The sequence below is a fragment of the Schistocerca gregaria genome, chromosome 1 (assembly GCF_023897955.1).
Source record: "Schistocerca gregaria isolate iqSchGreg1 chromosome 1, iqSchGreg1.2, whole genome shotgun sequence".
Taxonomy (NCBI): Eukaryota; Metazoa; Arthropoda; class Insecta; order Orthoptera; family Acrididae; genus Schistocerca; species Schistocerca gregaria.
In genome coordinates, this window is record NC_064920.1 from 746746799 (window position 1) to 746770789 (window position 23991).

Sequence of the window (23991 nt, forward strand, 5' to 3'; positions counted from 1 at the left end):
TGCGCAACGAAATCGTAGTATTCATATCGTGCCTGTACGAATTCCACGAAGAGCTCTCAAACTGATCATCCATCACGTCATCTGGTATGTAATATGTTCTCAGTTGTTTAACTGGTATTATTCTTGGAGCAGCCAAACAGTTGCACTAATGAATCTTCATATTACATCATACACGATGCACGCGTTTTCTTCTTGTGGCTACTTCATGCATGTTCATCAAAGATAAGATTCAACATTGTCCTAATGGCAATGCGCACGATAGAACTGTATGTTCGTGTATCGCTCACCATCAAACTGTAAACTGTGGCACGAGCTCCACTTCAGTTCACAGCAACATCTCCGACATAGAAGTTGGTGTCCCATCGGCCGGAATGTTATCTGTCAGCAAACGCGATTGTTCGCTCTGATTTTTGACGTACTTCGTCGTTTAGCAATGTGTACTGCAAATAACCAGCAGTTTTGATGCTTCAAGCGCCCACTGGTGCGTTCCAGCGTTACTACTAATGCCTATACAGTGAGGTATGTCTCGGACGAGGGATTCTGTATACCATAGGGAGCTGTCAGCTTAAAACTACCACTTCTTCACTCTTCAGTCTTTGCTAATAGTGACTAATGAATTGACAAGGGATCTGCTGAAACGACTAAACGCCGAAAGCCCTGTGCCTGTGTAACCTCTAACATGGTGTTCCATGCATCTGGAAAGCACATACCGAAATACATTTATATCGGACATGATGTCCATCACGTCACGCTGACGACCACTAAAACCTCTTACGAAATCTCTGTCACACTTTGACAGAGTGAGAGCTAGCTAATACTTCAGTATTTCCAACGATCTGACATACGTTCATTAAAAGCTCGTCCTCGCCAGACCTTATTTTCAGCCAGAAATTAATCATTCCTGCCGATGAAAAATGGTATCATTACGTGACTTTCGGGCGTATTTAATGTTACTGATACTTTCTAGGAGAAGTATGTGCACGTGCAGGTTACCATAATCTTTCGGATTTTGTAAAAGGTAGAATCACTGGAATTAATGTCATAGGAGTATCAGACCGACTAATCGCAATGATAGTTGACCAGCAGTGAAATAACGAAAGATGAACTTACGACGACAGTGCGGGAGGAAGAGAAGATACAAACGTCTTTACAGAAGGACTACAGCACGAGATGATCGTAGGAGTGTTCGAGTGGCTCTTAGGGGTAGACGGACGATTACAGCTGAAATCTGGAAAGATGTCACAAACAGAAGGTCATGAGGAATCGTTGGAAACATTAATGAAAGCTGAGTCGAGTTCCCAAGTTCCTGGATGTCGTTTACCGCGGACTCTATACCACGGACTACAGAGACTTGCATGACATGGTGAAGAGTCACAGGAACAGCGATTCTCCAGACTCATACCTCTCCAACTCCTCCTGTAGACGGGTGCCATGGGAAATTCCAAGAGGATTGACAGTTGTTGCTATACCCTCCGGGAACAGGGTAATAAACGGCGTATTGTAGCAGGCTACAGCTGTACCGTACACTGCAGTTCACACCACAAATACAGTGAGGAATACAAGAATCACTGACAGATGTGGTGTCACCCTTAATGTATCATCCGTAGATAATGTCTGAGGTGCTGCGGGAAGACAACTTTCATGAATTGAGAAAGTGTTCCAAGTAGACAAGAAATTCTTTCTAGATGACCTTCAAAGGGTTTTTTGTTCCACGTCTATACGAATGAAAGACTGTTTTCGTGACCATGCGGGCTACATCTCATTCCGATGTTAATAATCGACATCGCTTCCAAACCAAATAAAAGTTTGTAAACTGAAAGTCCCCACAAAGTTTGAAAAATAATAGACAGGTGCTTCTTTTCCCCCAATTTCATTCGTTCTGTAGACAGTGGAGCCATCACTCTGACACAACAGCTGAACAGCTGTTTGTTGTTCAGTGTTTGGATGCACTTTAGTTTTCTGTTAGTAAATAAACTAAAATATATGTTACAGCACAAAATCGTTACATGTCATGCATGATATGTGTAGAAAGTATTGTGGCGTAGCTGCGAATGGCGTATAGTATAGAAAAATAAAGCGACGATAAATGGGTAGCAGGAAATGCTGTATGGGGTGAACGTTATGACAGTACCGAAACTCAGCTCACGCCAGCACCGATGAGAAAAGCTAGGGTAGTCTCGTACAGAAAACACGCTATCAAACTAGAGTTCCAAATCGAAGTACAGAAAAGCGAGATAACGTCTTAGAGATTAGGCGAATGCAGGATTCAATATCGAGATACGAGCTGCCAATCTGCCCTACAGATCAGCTATTTACTTTGATGTGAGGTCTTTACCGCGAACAGTAGAGACATAATTGAAAGCCTAGAGCAAATTTTTCCTGTTTCTTCCGTGGTGCGTTCGGTATCTGAGCGGTCAGCATGGCATTCAGTCACGAGAGGACGCGACTAGAATTCCTGGTACTCCACGAGATTGATTTCTTGATGGGACGCCTGGCAAGGGTTCACCTCAGCCTCGTTACACTGTTTGAAGAGCTACTTGAATGAGGAGTGGCGGCTCCAAGACTTCAAAGCCGACAACGTTCGGGAGAGCTGAGTGCTGACCCCACGTTAATCCACAGCGCTTCAGTGTGACGCCATTGACTGAGGATGATATGGCGGTCGTTCGCTCCCGTCCCACTCGTCTGAGGCCGGAACGGTGCAACTTTGCTTTCCTCCAGCAATCTTCTGCCCAACACTCTTTCCTCTCCCGTGCCAACCCCTTCACTTCAGAGTGCTACATCCACCCATTGTCCTCACTATTCTTTGATGTATTCCAATCTCTGTCTTCCCCTTCTGCTGTTACCTTGTGCAGATCTCCCTAGAGCATCAAGGAAATTATTCCCTCATTTCTTACCTTATCAGTCCACTTATTTTCAACATTTTCTTATAGTACCGTATGTCATCGTTTCAGTTCTCTTCTTTTCCAGTTCTTCCATAATCAATTATTCACTTTCAAACAAAACCATTCATGAATTTCTTTTTTAAATTAGACCCCATATTTGATACTACTAGACTTCTTTGGTCAGCATTATACAGCGTGCAGATAATATCGTCAGCTTTCTTCGAATCTGTCTCTATATAGCTGGGCTGCGATGTTATCGTCAGCTTTCTTCGAATCTGTCTCTATATAGCTGGGGCTGCGATGTATTAGAGCAACAAGCAACATACTGAGAGTCACCCCTGATATGTCTGTAGTACACTGGTAATTTATATTGTTAAGACATTTCATTTCTAACACAGCAAATACTTTGTATATCCTTGTTTAACGATGATCCTTCAGAAAGAGCCTGAGTTTCAAAGCATTATTTTTAATTCTATCTGGAACGCCCTGTTTGCTCAGTAAATGTGTTAATGTTATCGTGTGTACGACGAGTATAGGATAACATTAAAAAGCAGCAACAAATAATATAAAAAGAGCAGGATTCGTTATGAATAGAACAGTAAAACGGAGAGTGAGTTACCGCAAACAGCTCAGTGGTAGTGTTATTTTCATCAGAATCCGCAAACTAACGCCAGCGGCAAGAGCTCTGGTGTACTTACCGACGTCCAACAGAAGATGAAGAAAGAGAGACGAAGTATGTAAGGATATTTTACTAGTAAGTCAGTGTGTAAAAGTAGGTAATCTAATAAATAAGGGGGTCTGAAATGTGGTAATAGACGAAGGAATAGCATAAGGAGTAACGGGAGAATAAGAGCTTTGCAGTAGCAATGATAGTGGAAAACTATGGGTTGTCCAAAAATTTCAGCTAATAATAGCGAATACACACAAGACGCGCTGATGTACCAGAAAAAGGCCGTGAACACAAATTCCGAAAACAGATACGGACTGTAAGGAATACACAGGGACTCGCATCAGAACAGTAATGACGAAGAAGAGACTGTATTTTAACAGAATGTCAGGGAACCGTCACTGTGCAAAGAAATAAGATACAGAGGTACTGTGGAATGATGTGGATACATATGTAAATACTGAGACAGTGAATACCGTAGTAGGCAGTTCAGTCGAAGATAATTGGCTTTACTAAAAGGGGCAGTCACATAAATTGGAAAAAAATAGGTACAAGGAAGTTGAATAAACCCTTTATTATAAAATTCGCTGGTAACATTGCTGGTGAGTGAAGAATATGGACTGGGAGTAAACAGAAGAAAGAAGATAGTAATGACAAATTGTACAAATAAGATTAGCGATAAACTGAACATCAAATGTGGTGGCCAGGAAGTAAACGAAGTTCCACGTTGGTAGCAAAATAACACATAACAAACGTAGATAGCACATAAAAGCACACTAGCACTAGCTCAGGCAAAGAGGGAATTCCTGACCAAAAGAAGTCTACTAAAGTGTGCGTCATTTATGACGGCGGCCAAGTTTAGGTTCGTTCTGCGCATCTGACGTCATAAAACACAGTCAGCCAACGAACAGGGAACGACGTTGCCAGAGCTCGACTGCAGTGCATAGCACGGACGAGTGTCTTCAGTTTTAGAAACGTTCAGTAATAAATAAACTAGCTGAACAAAAGCAATGTCTTGATAGCAGACTTTCTTTTATAGAAAGTTTGGAAAAAGCATTCTTTATACCAATTGCTTCATGTTCTATTAATTAATTAAACCAAACAAGAAATAAGCCTCCTAATTCAGGCGATAGCAAGGAAAGGTGTTTGTATCATTCTCACTTTGCTTTTTCGCAATAAGGAACAGCGGCAACTATTTCTTTCCTATTGTACTTCGACGAAACGTGAGTAATTCATAATCATACCAACAGTGTTTTTCGGTATTTTGCTTGATTTTTATGGACTTCTGGGAGCAACATCAAAAATATGAGTAACGTTAGCGTAATGGGTAAAGTGTATGGCTGCTAGCTAATAAGTTGCGAGTTCAAACCTTGTTTGGTGCTTAAAATTTTCTTTATTTAAAAATAATATCGAAGTCTTATTTCGTGACTTTTATTCGTTTGAATGTAATTTTTTGAAATTTCTAGTAGCAACTAAAATCGACCATATGGAAAGTACACGTTATGGACTTTCACCTCTGCAAACTTTTCAAAATTTCGTGAAATGGTTTACTACATCTAATGGTGCACAATGACAATTTTGTTTCGATGTTCAATGCAGCTATTTATGGGGGGAAGGTATCAGTCAAGAAGATGTGTAAAAATCAAATATCTGGGCCAAATAGTTTCTCTGAAACCGAATGATAAAGTGTGTCAAAGCAGTCAAAACACCGTGTGTCTGCACAGGCGAGCAGTGCAATGATAACAAAATCGCGCACATCGTGGAATGCGGGGAGCACGTCTCTATAGCAGCGAAAGGGTTAATGCGGCCATGGTGGCTTTACTTCATAAACTGCGCGCTCCCCCCTAAAGGTAAGTTTGCGAACTGGACTGTGGCGTTGCTTCCCTTGGCGCGTACAACTGGCAACGCAGCAATCTCCCGGGTCTGGGCGGGCATGCGCGAACCGCCAAGATAAAAGAATTGAACTATAGTATCGAACATAGGCTCAATTTAAGGAAGAAATTTCTGGGAATTTATGTTTGGAGCACTGCATCGTATGGCAGTGAATCAAGGACTACGGTGAAACCGGAGGAGAACTGAAGCATTTTAGTTGTGGTACTATAAAATGATGTTGCAAGTTAAGTGAACTGATAAGATACTGAATGTGGAGATTCTCCGAAGAATCAGCGAAAAAAGGAAGACACGAAAAACACCCACAAGGGAAGGGGACATGATAATAGGACATATGTTAAGACATCAGAAAATAACTTCCGAGGTACTAGAGGGATCTGTCAACGAAGTTAAGCGCTGTCCGTTTGGGCTAGAACTTGGATGGGTGACCATTCGGTCTGCCGAGCGCTGTTGGCAAAGCAGCATTCAGCCTGTGAGGCAAACTGAGGAGCTACTTGATTGAGAAGTAGCGGCTCCGGTCTCATAAACTGACATACGGGCGGGAGAGCGGTGTGCTGACCACATGCCCCTCCATATCTGCAACCAGTGACGCCAACGGCCGATCTATACCGTCGGACCTTCCAAGGCCTGTTCGGGCTGAGTTTAGTTTAATTTTAGAGGGATCAATAGAGGTGAAAAACTATAGAGGAATGAAGCGACTGGAATATATCCAACAAATAATTGAGGACATAGGGTGTAAGAGTTACCATGAGACGAAGAGGCTAGTGCAGGCGATATTTTCGCCACGGGCCACTTCAAAGCAGTCTGATGACTAAAAATATTGTTTGTAAAACAGTACTACTGAAATTTTGGTTTCGAATGTCAATGAATATCTCCTGGCGTTTCAGTGCCTGTGAAGAAGTGCCGAATTAAATTTCTTGATCTGCTGCTCATGGTGGTGAGCAGAAAGTTATGCAGTTGACGTTTTCAAGAGAATATTTCCTTGCTATTAAGCAACGTTGCCAGATTGGTGAGAACAAAATTCACTATCAAAGAAACAGCGCACTTGGGTGCTGTAAGAATCAGTATGGAGGAAATACGTCATCTATCCTATGATTAAGTTGTGAGAAAATCGGAGAATAATTCGCATCTGAAAATGACGGGAACATACAATCCCCTTCAAATGGAATTTAGCATGTAAAAGCTGGTGATGGTATGACATGTCTGATTTTTATTGTTATAATTATCATTGTACTACTGTTATAATCTCAATTTTTTTTTGTTTAACATCAATACTGCATAATACGTTAAATGTCCTTAATGTTATTTAGAAACTGTAACTCGTTCAATCTGAGTATGCCTGGTTAGGTGTAAGAGAGGGCCTGAAGGCCCTAATCTTGCCAGGTAAAATAAATGCATAAATAAATAAATAATTTCTGGTGATGGCCAATTCACCTGGAATGTCGCGGTGGAGTCACAGTGAAAGTTTAAGGTTTTTAAAAGTTTTTTTTTAAATATTCACTTTTCTACAGTTCAGGTTGTGCTAACAACCACTAAGTTAATATATAACGTCTCATTTTACATCACGTTCCACATACCTGACAACTTCAAAACAAGAAGTCAGCTGGTTTAACACATTTTTATAATTTTCCCGTTATTAATATCTTCCCAAGACTTGTAAATGTGTATAATAACTTCACCGACAGTGTTCGAGCTTCCATGCTTCTTCTTCATATTAATACATTTATTTTTCGATCTATAGATCTACTTTTCCTCCATTTGTCTATAGTTTTTGATTTTTTTTCTAGTTTTTTCTTTCAAGATCGATGTTCAGCTGCGTCAGGTCGCTCACCGTCTTCACTTCCTCCTATGTGCTTCTAAAGCATTTCGTATCATCTAATCTCCATCGTCATTTATCTTGACAGCACCATCTCCATTCCGGCATTTGCCTGGAGCGAAATGAGGAAGTCATTGGAAGCCTAAATCTGGAGCTGCCGGCGGACGAGGATATGAACCATCATCCCCCCTCCCCCAAATTCGAGTCCAGTGTGCTAACCATTGAGCTACTTCACTTAGATCCTTACTTGAAGAAAACTTCCTATTCCCTCCACCACGTCCGTTACTTTACCTTTGTGTAGTTCATGCAGATCGTGGAACGATTCACTAACACTAAACTCTTTGTGCTTGGAGCCTTTTAAATGTGCAACAAAATGGAACAGCTATTGTCGCTTATCGCCGTGTGTTCTGTGAACCTTCTTTCCTCTTTGATCAATATAAAACTGAAATCATTTCCACAGTTAATTTAATGTATTATCGGGAAAGCTCTGGTTTACGTGGCGTGTGTCTCAACAGGCGTTGCAAAGTATTATAGTTTCTCTGACTGGTTCTCAGTTTCGTATTCTTAAAGCAACGAGCTATGTTATCGGAAAAAGTGCCTATACAAGGACAAACAAAAATTTTCATTTCCTTCTTTTTCCCTGTACCCCTAATCAAAGTAACGGGATTAAGTAGCATTTTATTGATTTTCTAAATAACGTGTAACCTATCTACTCAGGGAAATCGTCATTTACAGCTATGTTCCGCATAATTTGTAGTCAATTTTTTTTTCCAGTGGTAGACTCAGCTATCTATGAATCATAGTGTAAGCTTATGCAATGTTATGTGCTTCGTGGTGTCGGTTCTATCTGTGAATAATAATGTACGTTGTGGAGGAGTTACGAAATATATCGACTATATCTTCAAATTTCACAATCGAAATTTTGAGATAAGGAAATCTGATGTTTTCTGATTTTCTCTGGTTCCATTGCGAATTTAATCTGATGACACAACCTACTGAAATGTGAATGTTTAATAATATGTTCATTTTTTGTACAATGAAATAAGATTAATATGTCGTCGACACGCTTGTCATAATAAACTATTTTCTCGGTTTTCCAGTGAACCTGCAAAAATCTTTTCAAGTAAATTATTAATAAAAATGTCACCTAAGGCGCCCGCGAGGCAAAACCCAATGCCACTCCATCCTCTTGGGTACAAATTCCGTTCTAGAACTAGGAATAGTCGTGTGATCAACTCTAGGAGATATACTATTCATAAACTTATCTAGGCGTTTCTTTTATACTTAAGGAGATACGTTGTGATGCTGTATATAGTCTCCGTGGCGTAATATTTTTATAAGGGTTTGATACGTCGAGTGAATGTAAATCCCGCTACCGGGGATCTATTTTAATTTTGTTAACTACATGGAAAGAATTTTTTATGATGTATGATTCTCATTTGTGTAACGTTCCTTAAGGAGGGATCACGTGGCTGTACAATGAACATTGTATTTCAAATACACTGCCTGACATTAAACTGAAGCACCTGTATACACACTGCCTGTCAAGGAAAGGGAAGTATCTAGAATAGGAGGAAATGAATCTTCACGATTTGAGACGACATGTGACGTAATTTTAGTGATTACAAAATCAAGTCAAATTTGTGATGAACTTGGTAGTATGAGATCGCGTTGCACCTGTGGTCTGGATGCATGCACTGAATCGGTTGAGAAGGATGCCATGTATAGGGGCAGGCAAAGTAATGTGAACAGCGGTAATAACGGGATGGTTTTGTTTGATGGTGAGCACAACAAGCAAGGCTCGTGTCTTGCTCGACTGTGCGTGTTCAGTACTGTCTAGCCATCAGTACAGGTTGTTTACGAGTAGCGCACACGTCGTATTTGCATTCAGAGGACGAGCTGGACGTGCAATGAAAGACCTAAAAGAGTTCCTAAGAGGACAGATTGTGGGAGCCCGATTAGCTGATGTATCAGTAACCAAAACAGACTGAATGTTTCAAGAGCAACTGTTTCAACAGGCCTACACAAAACATGGGAAGACATCATCGTGTAAAGATAATGGTGGGCGCAAATCAAAACTGAATGACAGAGATCGTCGTACACTAACTCGAATTGTGTGAAAACAACATAAAACTACGGTGGCTAAAGCAGCTGCAGAGCTCAAAGCCATATTCGGGACCTTTATTTATAGACGAACAGAAATACTGAAACTGTTAGTGACGACAACCAACGCAAGGAAGTCTAAAACATGGTGTCAGAAGCATGAAACCCGGACGGCTGATCAGTGTAAACACGTCTTATAGCCCGATGAGTCAACGGTTTCGTTATTTCCAACATTGGGCTGGGTTTACGGCTGGAGAACGCAAAAAAAAAGAAAAACTGCAATCCTGGTTGCTTGATTCTAACGGTTGAGCATGGAGGTGGAATTGTAAAGGTGTGGGCAGCAGTATCATAGTATTCTTCTGGTCCCATCATTACTCTCAAAGCCCGTATTAAAGCCAAAGATTATGTGAACATTTTAAGTGATCAGGTGCACCCCCTTACTCAAATGCTATTCCCCAACAATGACGCCATATCTCAGGACGATAATGCACTCATTTACACAAGAAGGACAGTACAGCCATGGTATGAGGAGCATGCAACTGAACTGCAGTGTCTTCGCTGGCCAGCACAGTTCACGAACTTGAAATTATCGAACGTTTGTGGGCGGTATTGGAATGCAGGTTCCGGAGCAGATTTCCGCCTCCCTCGTCACTACGGGAGTTAGAAGAGGCTCTGATCGAAGAGTGGCATTACATTCCACTGGAGACTATACAATCACTATAAGCCACAGTTCCAAGAGGAACCGCAGCTTTATTACGGGCTAATGGGGCTCCAACGCGGTATTAATAAACCATTCCCAAGTACGTGCAGGTGTTCACATTATTTAGCCTATCCCCTGTAGTTATTGTATCCTCTCCTCAGGCAAGCTGGCCCACAGCTGTATTAAGTATCCTTGATATATATGGGATGGTGGGAATGGGATTGAGTTGACCGAGCAGGTCCTACCTATGTTCGGTCAGGAACAGATCTTGGGATCTTGCTGGCCTTGAAAATACCTCTGCATCACGCAGACACTTCATAGAGCTGACATAGAGACCACAACATAGACAACTGTTGTCCTGTTGAATAAGTGTACCTCACCACAACCGCGTGCGAGGTTCCACATGAGAATGCACGATGTCCTGCCGTACTTCCGTGCCGTCAGAGTTCCCGCTGTCATTAACAGGCGTGACCTGAAGTCATACTGGATGGCTCTTCACACCATGCTGTGAGTAATGTCCCTGCGCATATCCGAAACTGAAAGAAAAGGAGCTCTCTGAAGGTCGCCGCCATACCCGACACCCACTGACGACGGTCAGCTTGCTAGTGCAGAACTGTGATTCATCGTCGAAGCCAATGTGATGCTATTCGATAGCAGTCCATGCTTCCTGTTATTGTACCTCTCGAATCGCACCCTTTTGTGCTGCGGTATTAACGGCATCTTACTACGATTAGGACAGTAATTCCCTGGCCTGGCTGGTGTCAGTCTCCGGCTAATGGTGACACAAAATTGTTGAAACCATTTAAAAGCCAATATTGCACAATATACGGATTCAATAGTCATAGCCGTAATCTTCAGTCTTGAACAAATCTTGGAATAACACATGTTCACTTTACTCTGAACCTCGTGCAAAAGGAGTCAAGTGAATAAAATTCAACACTGTTGAAACCGGGTGTCTTGAATAAAAAAATATTTTGTGCGATATTTGCTTTTGAATGGTCTTTAACAATTAAAACAGATCCACTTCAATGAGAAAATTCGGTGTCTCAAAATGTTGCAAGGGGTCTCTGATGGCCTGGGCAGCTTTATAGGGTTTACGATGTGCCTGGTGCACAACACGGTGGTGCTCCTTTGTGGTGGTCAGACGTGGTGGAGAGGAAACTTGATAACGAGCTTGCTCGATCTTACGTTGCCATTCCGTCCAACATCAGGTCACTGTCGTTTACGAATGAGCCACGCATCTGGATATTGCACTATTATACCAGACGGCCGCACGGAGACCCACAGCGAGACCCTTCCCCGGGCCTGACCACACTGACGGCCTCCTCCGCAGTGGTCGCTCCACCTGTGATGCTCTTCACGTCATATACACACCACCATGTCTGGTAACAACGTTAAACACGAACAACCCTAATGCGTCCTAGTCGTCGTTCGGCCTGTCATAGGGAATTTTCTCTTAAATTATTTACATACCCGCCGATGTTGTGTGCATCTACGAAGTTACATTAATATCCGACCATGCTTTTTGTGTACTTCACTTTTGTTGTCTGGCAATCTTACTGAATCTATCTTATCACTCTTCAGTACACATGAACCAGAACACCTGAGTGCTTCGTATTTGTACGTCTTCTTGATATCTGCGTGTACTTTAACACAAGATCCTGATAACAATTTATCAGTAGCCCCAAGCCGACATTAAATTTAGTGCGATGATACGTGTAATATACAATAGCATGCTGAAAAGTAATGGGTCAAATGGGTCTGAGCACTATAGGACTTAACTTCTGAGATCATCAGTTGTTGTTGTTTTTGGGGAAGGAGACCAGACAGCGAGGTCATCGGTCTCATCGGATTAGGGAAGGACGGGGAAGGAAGTCGTCAGTGCCCTTTGAAAGGAACCATTCCGGTATTTGCCTGGAGCGATTTAGGGAAATCACGGAAAACCTAAATCAGGATGGCCGGACGCGGGATTGAAGCGTCGTCCTCCCGAATGCGAGTCCAGTGAGGTCATCAGTCCCTTAGAACTTAGAACTACTTAAACCTAACTAACCTAAGGACATCACACACATCCACGCCCGAGGTAGGATTCGAACCTGCGACCGTAGCAGTCGCGCGGTTCCAGACTGTAGCGCCTAGAACCGCTCGGCCACTCTGGCCGGCGAAAAGTAATGCCTCTACAGCTTTGTTCTTCATGTCCACGTATCTACAGCCCTCTGCTGCTAGAGGTCTGCGAATTGTAGCGTGTAGCATGGACGTGTGTAACGTGACTACGTCACTGTGTGACAAGTAGCGTGCTGTAATCGTGTTCCGGTTTCGAAGAGTTCGACCACACATGCAGTACCCTCTCCAGCAGCATGTCGAGTCCAAAACACACAGGCCGCTTCAACATATGGGAGTATGCGTGCGGAACGATTTGAAGTGGAATGATAATATACAATTAATTGTTGGTAAGGCGGGTGCAAGGTTGAGATTCATTGGGAGAGTCCTTAGAAGATATAGTCCATCAACAAAGGAGGTGGCTTACAAAACACTTCAATTTCGTAGTGCTGAAGAGGTGCAAACAGAGGTGAGGTGAGGTTGTGGCTCCGACAACAAAGTCAGACATTCTATAGTGACGGTATCAACAAACTGGTCACTCGTTACGAGAAATTTGTTCGTCACCTGAGTGACTGTACTGAAAAAAAAAAACTGTATAGACATGTAGAATAAATATATGGAATATTAATAGCATTTGTTTAACAGTATTAACTTAAAAAATTTGGAGGCATTATGTTTCAGCAAGTCCTAGTATTTAACTATGAAAACTGTGACGTGCAACCGTACTAAGGAGCTACAGTTATGATGACTATGCCACCTGCATTCATAAGAGCAGTCGCGGTGGGCGATATTTAAATATGCACAGACACAGAGACTTGTACGCCATACAAGTGACACAGAGTCACGGGATAGCGATATGGATACATGCAGATGGCGGTAGTACCGCATACATAAGGAATAAAAGAGCAGTACATTGGTGTAGCTGTATTTGTACTCAGGTGATACATGTGAAAAGATTTCCAACGTGAGAATAACCACACGGACTGAATTAACAGATTTGGAACGCGGATTGGTAGTAGGAGCTACACGCATCGAACATTCCATTTCGGAAATCCACAGTCTCATGAGCGCGCCGAGTATACCAAATTTAAGGCGTTACAATTCACCATAGACAACGCAGTGCCCGACAGCCTACGCTTAACGACCGAGAACAGTGGCGTTTACGTAGAGTTCTTAGTGTGAACAGACAAGCAGCATTGCGTGAAATAACCGCAGAAATCAATGTAGGACGTACGAAGATCGTATCCGTTATGACAGCGCGGTGAATGTTGGCATTATTGGGCTATGGTAGCATATGACCGGCACGAGTGCATCGCCTTCCTTGGGCTTGTAACCATATCGGGTTGGCCCTAGACTGGAAAACCGTGGCCTGGTCATATGGGTCCAGATTTCAGTTGCTAGGGTTAGAGTGTGGCGCAGACACCACGAAGCCTTGGATGAAACTTGTCAAGCAGGCACTGTGGAAGCTGGTGGTGGTATCATCGAATAATAGAGAATAATAGAGAATTCAGTTCGAGCAAAAAATCTTGCACAAGCAACAGTTTCGCATTTATAAACGACTGTTGAGGCAGCATGATTTATTATTTATGTAGGTGACTTCCAACGACTTTTTGAGCGCATCCCACATCCCACATCATAAGTGACCTAGTAGGTAGTGTCGGAAGTTCCATGCGGCTTTTCGCAGATGATGCTGTAGTATACAGAGAAGTTGCAGCATTAGAAAATTGTAGAGAAATACAGGAAGATCTGCAGCGGATAGACACTTGGCGCAGAGAGTATTGCGAATACATAGAAAGAATGATCCTTTATTGTATGATTATATGATAGCGGAACAAACACTGGTAGCAGTTACTTCTGTGAAGTATCTGGGAGTATGCGTGCGGAACGATTTGAAGTGGAATGATCATATACAATTAATTGTTGGTAAGGCGGGTGCAAGGTTGAGATTCATTGGGAGCGTCCTTAGAAGATGTAGTCCATCAACAAAGGAGGTGGCTTACAAAACACTCCTTCGACCTATACTTGAGTATTGCTCGTCAGTGTGGGATCCGTACCAGATCGGGTTGACGGAGGAGATAGAGAAGATCCGAAGAAGAGCGGCGCGTTTCGTCACAGGGTTATTTGGTAACCGTGATAGCGTTACAGAGATGTTTAGAAACTCAAGTGGAAGACTCTGCAAGAGAAGCGCTCTGCATCGCGGTGTAGCTTGCTCGCCAGGTTTCTAGAGGGTGCGTTTCTGGATGAAGTATCGAATATATTGCTTCCCCCCTACTTATACCTCCCGAGAACACGAATGTAAAAATAGAGAGATTCGAGCACGCACGGAGGCTTTCAGTCGTTCTTTCCGCGAACCATACGCAACTGGAAACTGGAACAGAAAAGGGAGGTAAAGTGCCCTCCGCCACACACCGTTGGGTGGCTTGCGGAGTATAAATGTAGATGTAGATGTAGTTACCGAGGTATGTCGGGAAAAAGCAGATCAGGAGGTATCCCATGACCTTTGTGACCTCAGTGTAATGTGCTATTGGTAATTGTGTGTGAAGTAAGGTGTAACGTCTTACTATGTGTAACACTTAACTGACTGCGGATGCCGGAGATTTATATAGCCTGTATAACAGGACACTTAACAGTGGTTTAAGACCAAACATTCGCAAACATGCAAAGAATAACAGAAAGCGACAGCTACAGGAGGCATTGAATCATTTTCAGGTACTGATAACGCTGTATCACAAGAGTACGCGTCATCTCATCTTTCTTCGAAGTGATCCCTCAACATCGTAGGGTGTCCACGCCTCTTATACCCACCAGGCCTGGTAACTTGTACCCGGGAAGCGCAGAACAGCAAAGACTGGAAGCGTTAGTGGAAAAAACAAGTTTAATCTCTCAACTGAAGTTCACGCAAGATCTGAAAAGGAACACTGTCAGCCGGAATTGTACACTCAGTCCGTATCACTATCATACATATCTGTCACTTCGACTCTGGATATGTCTGCAGTTACGAGCGCTGCGTCTAAGTGCGCAGTACTGTTCGTGGCGGAGCGTGCGCTTTTAGCTAGTCGGGGCATGCAGGAGTGCACAGACCCCCGGTGAGCCAGCTGTAGAGTAGTATGGCGTGATTCGCCTGTAGTCGGTAGGGAGCTATTTTCCCTGTGTACGGCGGCCGGTGTTACCATTAAAGCGGCTCGGGGGTGGTTAAGCCTGCGCTGTATTGCGGCGGTGGTGACACCGCCTTTCGGCCGCAAGCTGAACGCCGTCTGATTCCTGGCCCCGAAACGCTGTGCGCTACGGTGCAGTCATAGATGTCACTGCAGTAGCCAGCCGCGGTGGGCGAGTGGTGCTAGGCGCTTCAGTTCGGAACCGCGCGACCGCTACGGACGCAGGTTCGAATCCTGCCTTGAGCATGGGTGTGTGTGATGCCCTTAGGTTAGTTAGGTTTAAGTAGTTCTAAGTTCTAGGGGACCGATGGCCTCAGATGTTATGTCCTATAGTGTTCAGAGCCATCTGAACCATTTGAACACTGGAGTAACAACACCAAACACATCAGATGCGTACTCAGCGTCGATAACCAACATAATGTAGAACTGCGTTATTACTGTCTCCATCACATCCAGTATCATAATAAACACCATCGCGTTTCAAGACGTTTCAAATGTTGTGACATACCATTTCTCGTCTCTGTCGCCATCGGCTCCTCTGTGGTCTTGATACATGCCTTTTCAGGTATCATAAATTGTAATATTACTTCACAGTTTGAGTCAACAAGTTCCAAATGTTAGAGTTTTCTCCAGTTCTACTTTAACTAATGCGACAGTGATAGTGACAAGTTATTTACTAACAGCAGCGTTACAATGAACATTTCCAATATGCGCTTTTGCGAGCTTTACTTGCATTCTTCATTGTAATTACCTTAGATAGTCAACGGTTACTGCTTTTCAAAGTAGATTTTTGTGTTGTTCTGTATACGGGGTAGTCAAATGAAACGAAGCAGGTGAAAATTGTAACTGAACACTTTATTATTTCAAGAGTAATCTCTGAAACTGTTAACACGTTTGTCCCATTGTGAGATAAGTGGGTCATCGCCTGGCTAGCCGCGTTGTCTAACCCACTGCCTCCCGAGCGGGAAGGCGTGCTGGCCCCCTGCACGAATCCGCCCGGCAGATTCGTGTCGAGGTCCGGTGTGCCAGGCAGCCTATGGATGGTTATTAAGGCGGTTTTCCATCCGCCTCGGCGAATGTGGGCTGGTTCCCGTTATTCCGCCTCGGTTACACTATGTCAGCGATTGCTGCGCAGACACTGTCTCCACGTATGTGTACACAATAATTACACTACCACGCAAACATTTGGGGTTACACTCGTCTGGTACGAGGCGTTCCCGGGAGGGTCCACTTGGGGTCCAACCGCACAATAACCTTGGGTTCTGGGGCGGTTGTGGGTTGGGTGGGCTGCTGTGGCTTGTTGTGGGGTTGTGAACCACTGAGAGCTATGGCGGGACGAAGCCTCTCCGTCGTTTCTGTGTCCCCGGAGCAGTACACAATACACAAGTGGATCATTGCCTTCACGGAAAAAATCTGCTGTTGCCTAATTGTACCCAGTCGTGCACTTCGTCGTTCGAAACAAATTGACGGCCTCTCTTTAGGGCTCTAAAAGTATGTAAATCACACGCGGAGAGATCGGGACGATAAGAAGGATGTTCAGTAGCGAAAGTTCAGCAGCGTATTCAAAGCAGCCTTGGCAACATGTGGTCGGGCGATAATTTTTAAAACAGTTAACAGTTTACTTACCCCTTTTCCTTCCGTATCGTTTTCATTTGACTGCCCCTTATACTACCTAAGTTCCACGCTATGCTGACACTCTAGGAGTTCGAATCCCTTCCTTAAGCACTCAGTAAGTGCATACGCCTGCCAACACCACCAATTCCACGGGCTCAGATGTCGGTTTCCGGCAGCGGTACTTCAAGTATTTGCGTCAGTAGCGCTGTCGGTGCGTGCAAGTCCTCAGGCGGCGCACAATGGTTTCCCCAACACCGGCAGTGACCGTATAGTTTACATACCCAATCGTACTTAACCAACAGGCAGGCATAAACTCAGATTGATCTCACACTACGATATCGTATCTCTCAAGTCAATCATTCATCAACATATTTAGAAAAGTACTGCCTCGTTGACTGCTACGTAATGTAAACAAACACTGAAAATGTCTTACGCTGGTAATTTGTCTATTATATCCCTCTCAGACTCCCCGACATGAAGATTATGAAAAAAAAAATCTTCATGAACAACAACACACAACATTACTAGCACTTTGATAAAGACCTCCAACCACTTAAAGTACATCTGAGGTTGCTCCGGGAATAACAAACATTCAAGTTTTACCTCCTTCGTTGAGGCTATAACGAATATCAAGGAATTTTGAGAATGAGAATACTACATTGGGTCATTTGAGCACCTTAAAACCTATCAATAAAGAAAATAAGTAAAGATGCTTTTCGAATAATGCTGCCTAATTTACTGATTTTTTGTGTTCAGTTTTTCATGTAACTTGTTTCATCTGTTTAGAAGCCAAGCTAAGAACTTCATCAACAAAAATTGAGCGTTTGTGTGGGGTAAACCTTATTCTAAAGCAGAAAATCGACCGTAAAACCCACTTACCTGAGGCCGTCGCTCCCAAGAAAATACAAATCAGGAAGCTCTTCATTTTCGTCAACACTTCGCTCTGACAAGACATCATCTGTATTCCCGTTTTATATACTAAGTTTTGCTGCAGTTTCAGAATTACCGGTGGCAACCTTATCTTCTGCGTAACTTCATATCTTTCTGATGACACACCACTTCTACACTCTGTAATTCATGTCATGGTTTATATTATCTCTTGTAAGCTGGTGCAACTTATCTACTAATTACTCTGTCTTCCACCTTTATACTGCTCATTGAAAAATTAGTCTGGACACAGGACTTCTTGTTTCCATTCTCCCTGTATATTCATTTCCTTGTAGCAGCAGCTATTCATGCTGGTCTCACAACTGAAATTCTGCTAGAGTAGTAGCGTCATATGCTGTGACAATACAACAAAGAAGATATTTTCCTTAACAATCTAAATAGCTGTATTTAAATTGGCTAGAAGGTTTAAACTATTTGAAATTTTTCTTATCTCGTCTTCATTTCCAGCATGGAAGTGTCGTAAGTATTCTTGGTATTGGAACTGTCTGGCAGATTAAAATGTACCCCGGATTGGGACTCGAACGTGAGACTTTTGCCCTTCGCAGCAAGTACTTATTGCAAACTTAGCATTGTCTCATTCTGAGCTTACTAGTGAGACAAGTTGTTCACTGAGTTTCTGTGATTATTAAAATGGCCAGTTTAGGACGAAATCTGCACTCGTGTGGCTAATTACATCAGACTTTTCTGGCCTCTGACGCTATGTCAAAATAGTATGACATTGTCAAAGGCAAAGTAGCGACGCGAGCCAACCTACTTGGAATCGGAATGGCACAGAACCAATCTTACATAACGTGCACTCTGCAAGACACCATCCGACCGTTGTGGCCGAGCGGTTCTAGGCGCTTCAGTCCGGAATCGTGCTGCTGCTACGGTCGCATGTTCGAATCCTGCCTCGAGCATGGATGTGTGTGATGTCCTTACGTTAGTTAGGTTTAAGTAGTTCTAAGTTCTAGGGGACTGATGACCTCAGATGTTAAGTCCCATAGTGCTTAGAGCAGGACACCATAGCACACCGTTTATGGTGCGCCTATTTTAAGGAAACTTGGTCGTAGGATTGTATTCGACTGGCCCATTATAACCTTTACAGCGCCTTCAGCAGTTCCGCTAGAAGATGTATTACGACCGCAAGACCGCGCTTGTTTGACCGCAAAGCAGGTCACCTACGTGTGGTACATGGCTTACTACGTCTTCTACGTGCGTGCTTAAGACTTTAAAAATCATGCACATAAGATTTTAGAGACTGCTTAAGTCGACTGTATGAAACACTGCAGATTTTAGAGACTGCTTAAGTCAGCAGTATCCATATGAGTAATATAAAGGAATTTAAGTTTGTGTGTACATATGTATCTATGTTTTCACATCTCCTCCGAAACCAGTGGACTTCAACCAAACATATCATTTACAATCTGCGAAGAATCACTGTGGGGGCATGAAACACATACCGATCAAACAGCTTTTGTGCGTGAGTGTAAAATAAGTGTATCCCATGACTCGAGAATACCCATACTTCAGTCCTCCAGTGTTTGTACGTGATAGAGACTTTCAAAAAAATTTGGACATAATTTCGAATCTTTACGAAACTGTTTCACTTTGACAACCCCCACAAATGAAACGAAAGAAGATTATCGCTTACTGCGTTTTCCCTGTTTATGCTTTAAAAATGCTACATGAAGCATGACGTTTGAATTTACTACTAACTGTAATGGTGACAAATTTTTCAGACAGTATTCACATACACCACTGACTGCACTAGAAACGTCACATCATTGTACGACCCTTAGTTCAGGAGGTAAGATGTCATAAACACTGAGATGCGTGAAAAACTACCGCATCATGCATGAGAATTTAATTTATTACTTATTTACTACAGCATATTAACTACAACACATCTAGCAGACGATGTACACATATATCGCTGGATGTACTTGCAACATTATGTTATTGTACAGCTCATAGTTCAGGAGATACGACGTCACAAACATTGAGGTGTGTGAAGATAAAACTGCTGGGCAAAATTCGCTGGACACAGAGATGAGATATATGCACAAATGCATGTGAAATTTACTAAACATTTGTAAAATACAGGGAGAATATTTCCATCGTATACTATATCGCGTGCTGATTAACGAGAAGATTCGGAACAGAAAAGATCTAATAAACTTATGTCCGAAAATGTTTGATTTATATGCTAAAGACCATTTATTGAATCATACATTGTTAAGGAGACTGCGCTGTAATAGGTGCTGTACCATGCAGCCACAAAATGGCTCTGAGCACTATGGGACTTAACATCTGAGGTCATCAGTCCCCTAGACTTAGAACTACTTAAACCAAACTAACCTGAGGACATAACACATGTTCACATGTTCACATCGGCAATGTTGAATCCGAATAGTGTCAAAGGCAGCATAAATAAGCTGCTCCAGTGTATCCATAACTGGAATGACCTGTGCATACGCGATACTCTTGAGATGGCCCGCGTGACCAGAAATCGCACGGCTTAAGATGCGGTGAACGACCTGGGCATGCAACTGGCAACTGTACTCCTTCGTCGTATCCATCGACCAGGGAAGATACGATTTCGATGTGGCCGGCAAAATTGGCTGGAGCACCATCATGTAGGGGTCACAGAACTCTTCAAATCATCAACGGCACTTCTTCCAGCGGAGACAAAGTCATCCACAAGAAAAGCCGATAGTTCCGTCCTGTTAGGCGACGTGGAAGGAAGACTGGCCACAAAATACGGTCGCCAATTATCCCGGCCGATACATTCCTGCTGCATCTATGCTAATGATTCGCTATCACCTTATCACGGGGGTTCTGCATACTATCCCATAGATGACTGTTATGAAAGTCGAAGATACGTCGCCGCGTAGTAGTGGCGGAGAACGAGCAGGCCATGTCTCTGTGAATGACACAGATCCCGGAATCGCGGTTGCCTGGTGAAGAAAGCAGTGAAAAAATTGCTCCTGATGGGGAAAGTCTGTCGCTAGTAAGCCCTGCACACGCTATAAGTGGCAAGGTAGTAAGAATTGTCTTGCAGAGTGTTCCACACGATTGTCTGGCTTACCTTGTCCTGGCGAGCAGAATGCCTGGTACTTATGTTTAGTTCGCCTTAATTACATATTCATCTAAGTCTGGTGTCCGAATTTTTTGGATACGCCCTTTATCATTTTGTGCTTCCTGAAAAGACCCTGTCTCAGACAAACACCGAAAAATTGTTGCAAACATTGAATGATGTGGTTTTTGTCGGCAGGGATAGCTCTCCTGATACAAGCTTGCTGCCCGTCGCCTGTTGTCAGTTGCCTTCCCGTACGTAAACACCTTGTCGGCACGCTATCAACTGGAATACGAAGCGTTGTGTACAACTCTGTATAAGATCCACTACAACTTGAGTCATCAAGAGAAATCGGACACAACATTACCAATTACTGTGGCAGGAGAGGACGCTCGGGCATAACGTAAGAGGAACAGTTACCACCCTCTAGGAGGAAACCACGTACACACTATATGTGTTACACCACAGTCTCAGTGACAAAATATGATTGAATAAATGATCTCTAGTGTGGAAACCATGCTTGTGCGGACATCATTAGACTTTTTTGTCCCGTATCCTCTCATCGATCAATCCCTAGAGTTTGTACAATGTGAAAAAAGTCACCCTATATGTTTGACATGAGGCCCCAGGGGCATTCAAGGGTAAGGGTGGGAGAAGGCAATGGATAGTGAGTCAAGTAGGAGGAGATTAACAAGTAGAGGGGGAGGATGAAATTGAGTGTGGAAGAGAAGATGTACAAAAGGGGAAGGAGCAGATTGACAGAGATAGAAGGGTAGAAGGAGAGTGAGTGGGCAAGAAGAGATGGACAGTGGGGGGTGTAGACGTACAGATGGAAGGGATGAGGGACATGGACAGAGAGAAAGCGAAGGAGGAGGTGGACCTCTCGTCCTAAAGATAAAATTAAGGCTTATTACTTCCCAGTTAAACTGAAAATTTTATTAAGAGACAGTCGATTTCTTGTTGGGATGAATGAAAACCAGGGCAATGTCGGTACTCAGCTAGTAGGTTGATAAAAACCAGTTTTCAACAGCACAGCCGGAACTGGGGATCTAACGATAAAGCGTGGCCGGCCGCTGTGTCGAGCGGTTCTAGGCACTTCAGTCCGGAACCACGCGGCTGCTACGGTAGCAGGTTGGAATCCTTCTGGGGCATGGATGTGTGTGATGTCCTTACGTTAGTTAGGTTGAAGTAGTTCTAAGTCTAGGGGACTGAAGACCTGAGATGTTAAATCCCATAGTGCGTAGAGTCATTTGTACCATTCGATGAAGCGTGGGATGGAATCACGATCGGACCACGGATTTTTCAGTCTGAGTTTTAACTATTCAGCGTTGTAAAGAGGCACTAGAAACGTGTTCTAATTCAATGTCAAACTGTAGGTGTCTTTCTCTAGCTAGTTAAAAACTTCCAGTCAAGGACACACAAGTTGCCGAACTGGATGTGTAGCTAAGCCTGCTCAGTCCAATCTCTGTTATAAAAAAACTGATTGAAGTTTTCATCCATGAAATTAAAGGACGTCATGCGACATTCGCATACAGCTGATGTAGGCAAAACGTCGGAGATACAGACGGATAAGAAAAGTGGCGTCTCATTGAAAGACTTGCACCGTACCACTGGGCCACACGAGATTAGTACACCAATGTTGCTAACGAGAATACATTTCCATTAAAAGCTTATTTTTCTCCTTAGAAGAGAGAAGAATTAACTTAATCAGCTAGAAAAATGCTTCTGGACTAATTGAGTGTAGAAAGTAGAGCTTGAGTTGATGAAGGCTTTTTTTCGCGAGCTTAGGGCGAGATTGAAGATTCTAAGGGCTTCCACAAAATATATTACCGTGGCTAATGACGCACGCCGTGCCGAGGTTCTCGCCTCAAAGATGGCCGTTTCTAATCGTGGTAGGAAAAAAACTGAACCAACCAGTATTGGGCCGGCGAAAATAGAAATGGTGTAAAATTACTGAACACCAGACTCTGTGCTAGTGCTCTGAACTTAATTGCATTTCATATGTCACAATCTTGATGCTGATCTGTCGATCGCATTGAGGCGTTAAATTCAGCAATGAGCAACAGGACGAGGTTCCTGAAAACCTTTGACAACGCCGACACTCCTCTGACGATCCAATCCTACTCTAAGGACGTCGTACGGTTGCAGCTCCAATGAAGTGTTCTGACCTCCTTCGACTACAATGACCTCAGTCCTTAATCTGGTACACAGACTGGAACCACTAGATATCGTTCAAAACTCTTCGACGAAATTTGAAAGCGATCTGAAGCAGCAAGGGGTCGTTTAGCACTCTCTTGCAGCGTGGGTGACTGCGAACATTTTTTTTTTTGGGGGGGGGGGGGGTAGGGTGGGTGTTGAGCGCGAGAGGGGGGGGGGGGGATAGCGGACTGGTGCAATATTTACATTTACACATGCATGTATAAAACAGCGAGAGTCCTCCTAAGACGTCCTAGTTCTGCAACACTGTCTGTACGATACTCATTACTCTGTTGAGGACCCAAAAATGCACCTGTATAGAGACAACTCGGGACCGATATCTGGGCTGCTGCGAATAGGCAATACATTCGACATCCCTTAGATTCTGTAGGGAGTCAGAGGGGTTGTCTCTCATACGTGCCGAAGAATCAGTCAAGCATTGTCTCTTTCCAGGTACACATTTAAAGTGCGCAACAAAGATGCGTAGGAAAAATATTTCAATACACAAAATCGCATAAATTAGTCTTTAGTGGCAACAACCGGCTTAGACTATTGTACCTGCCATCTCCTTGTCTGTAGCGTAATGCATATACATGGAAAAATTTTCGTATCATGATGTATGAAAAAAATATGAGAACAAATTTTTTGTTTGTCATTACAAACACGGAACTCGAAACTGCACATTTAATACTTTGAAAAAATTTTGGTTATAGAACGTGTTCCATAGCGAGTTATCCCCTCATGCCACGTTGTCATCATCGTGGTGCCACTCCATGGCATGCGGTGTAGCACGTCTTATGACAATTACTTTTTGAGGATATGCAAATGTACAGTTTCCATTTTCGTATTTGTAATGCGAAACAAT

The 23991-nt window shown here is 43.2% G+C and overlaps 1 protein-coding gene across 1 annotated transcript in view; it reads right to left on the minus strand.

The window, feature by feature from the left end:
* LOC126272482 (trypsin-1-like) overlaps nucleotides 1–17849 on the minus strand; it is an 80708-nt gene extending 62859 nt beyond the window's left edge. The window contains exon 1 of the mRNA XM_049975402.1: nucleotides 17804–17849. Within this exon, the coding sequence (XP_049831359.1) occupies nucleotides 17804–17849 (46 nt within the window). The remainder of the gene's footprint in view (nucleotides 1–17803) is intronic.
* Between the last annotated feature and the right edge of the window lie 6142 nt (nucleotides 17850–23991).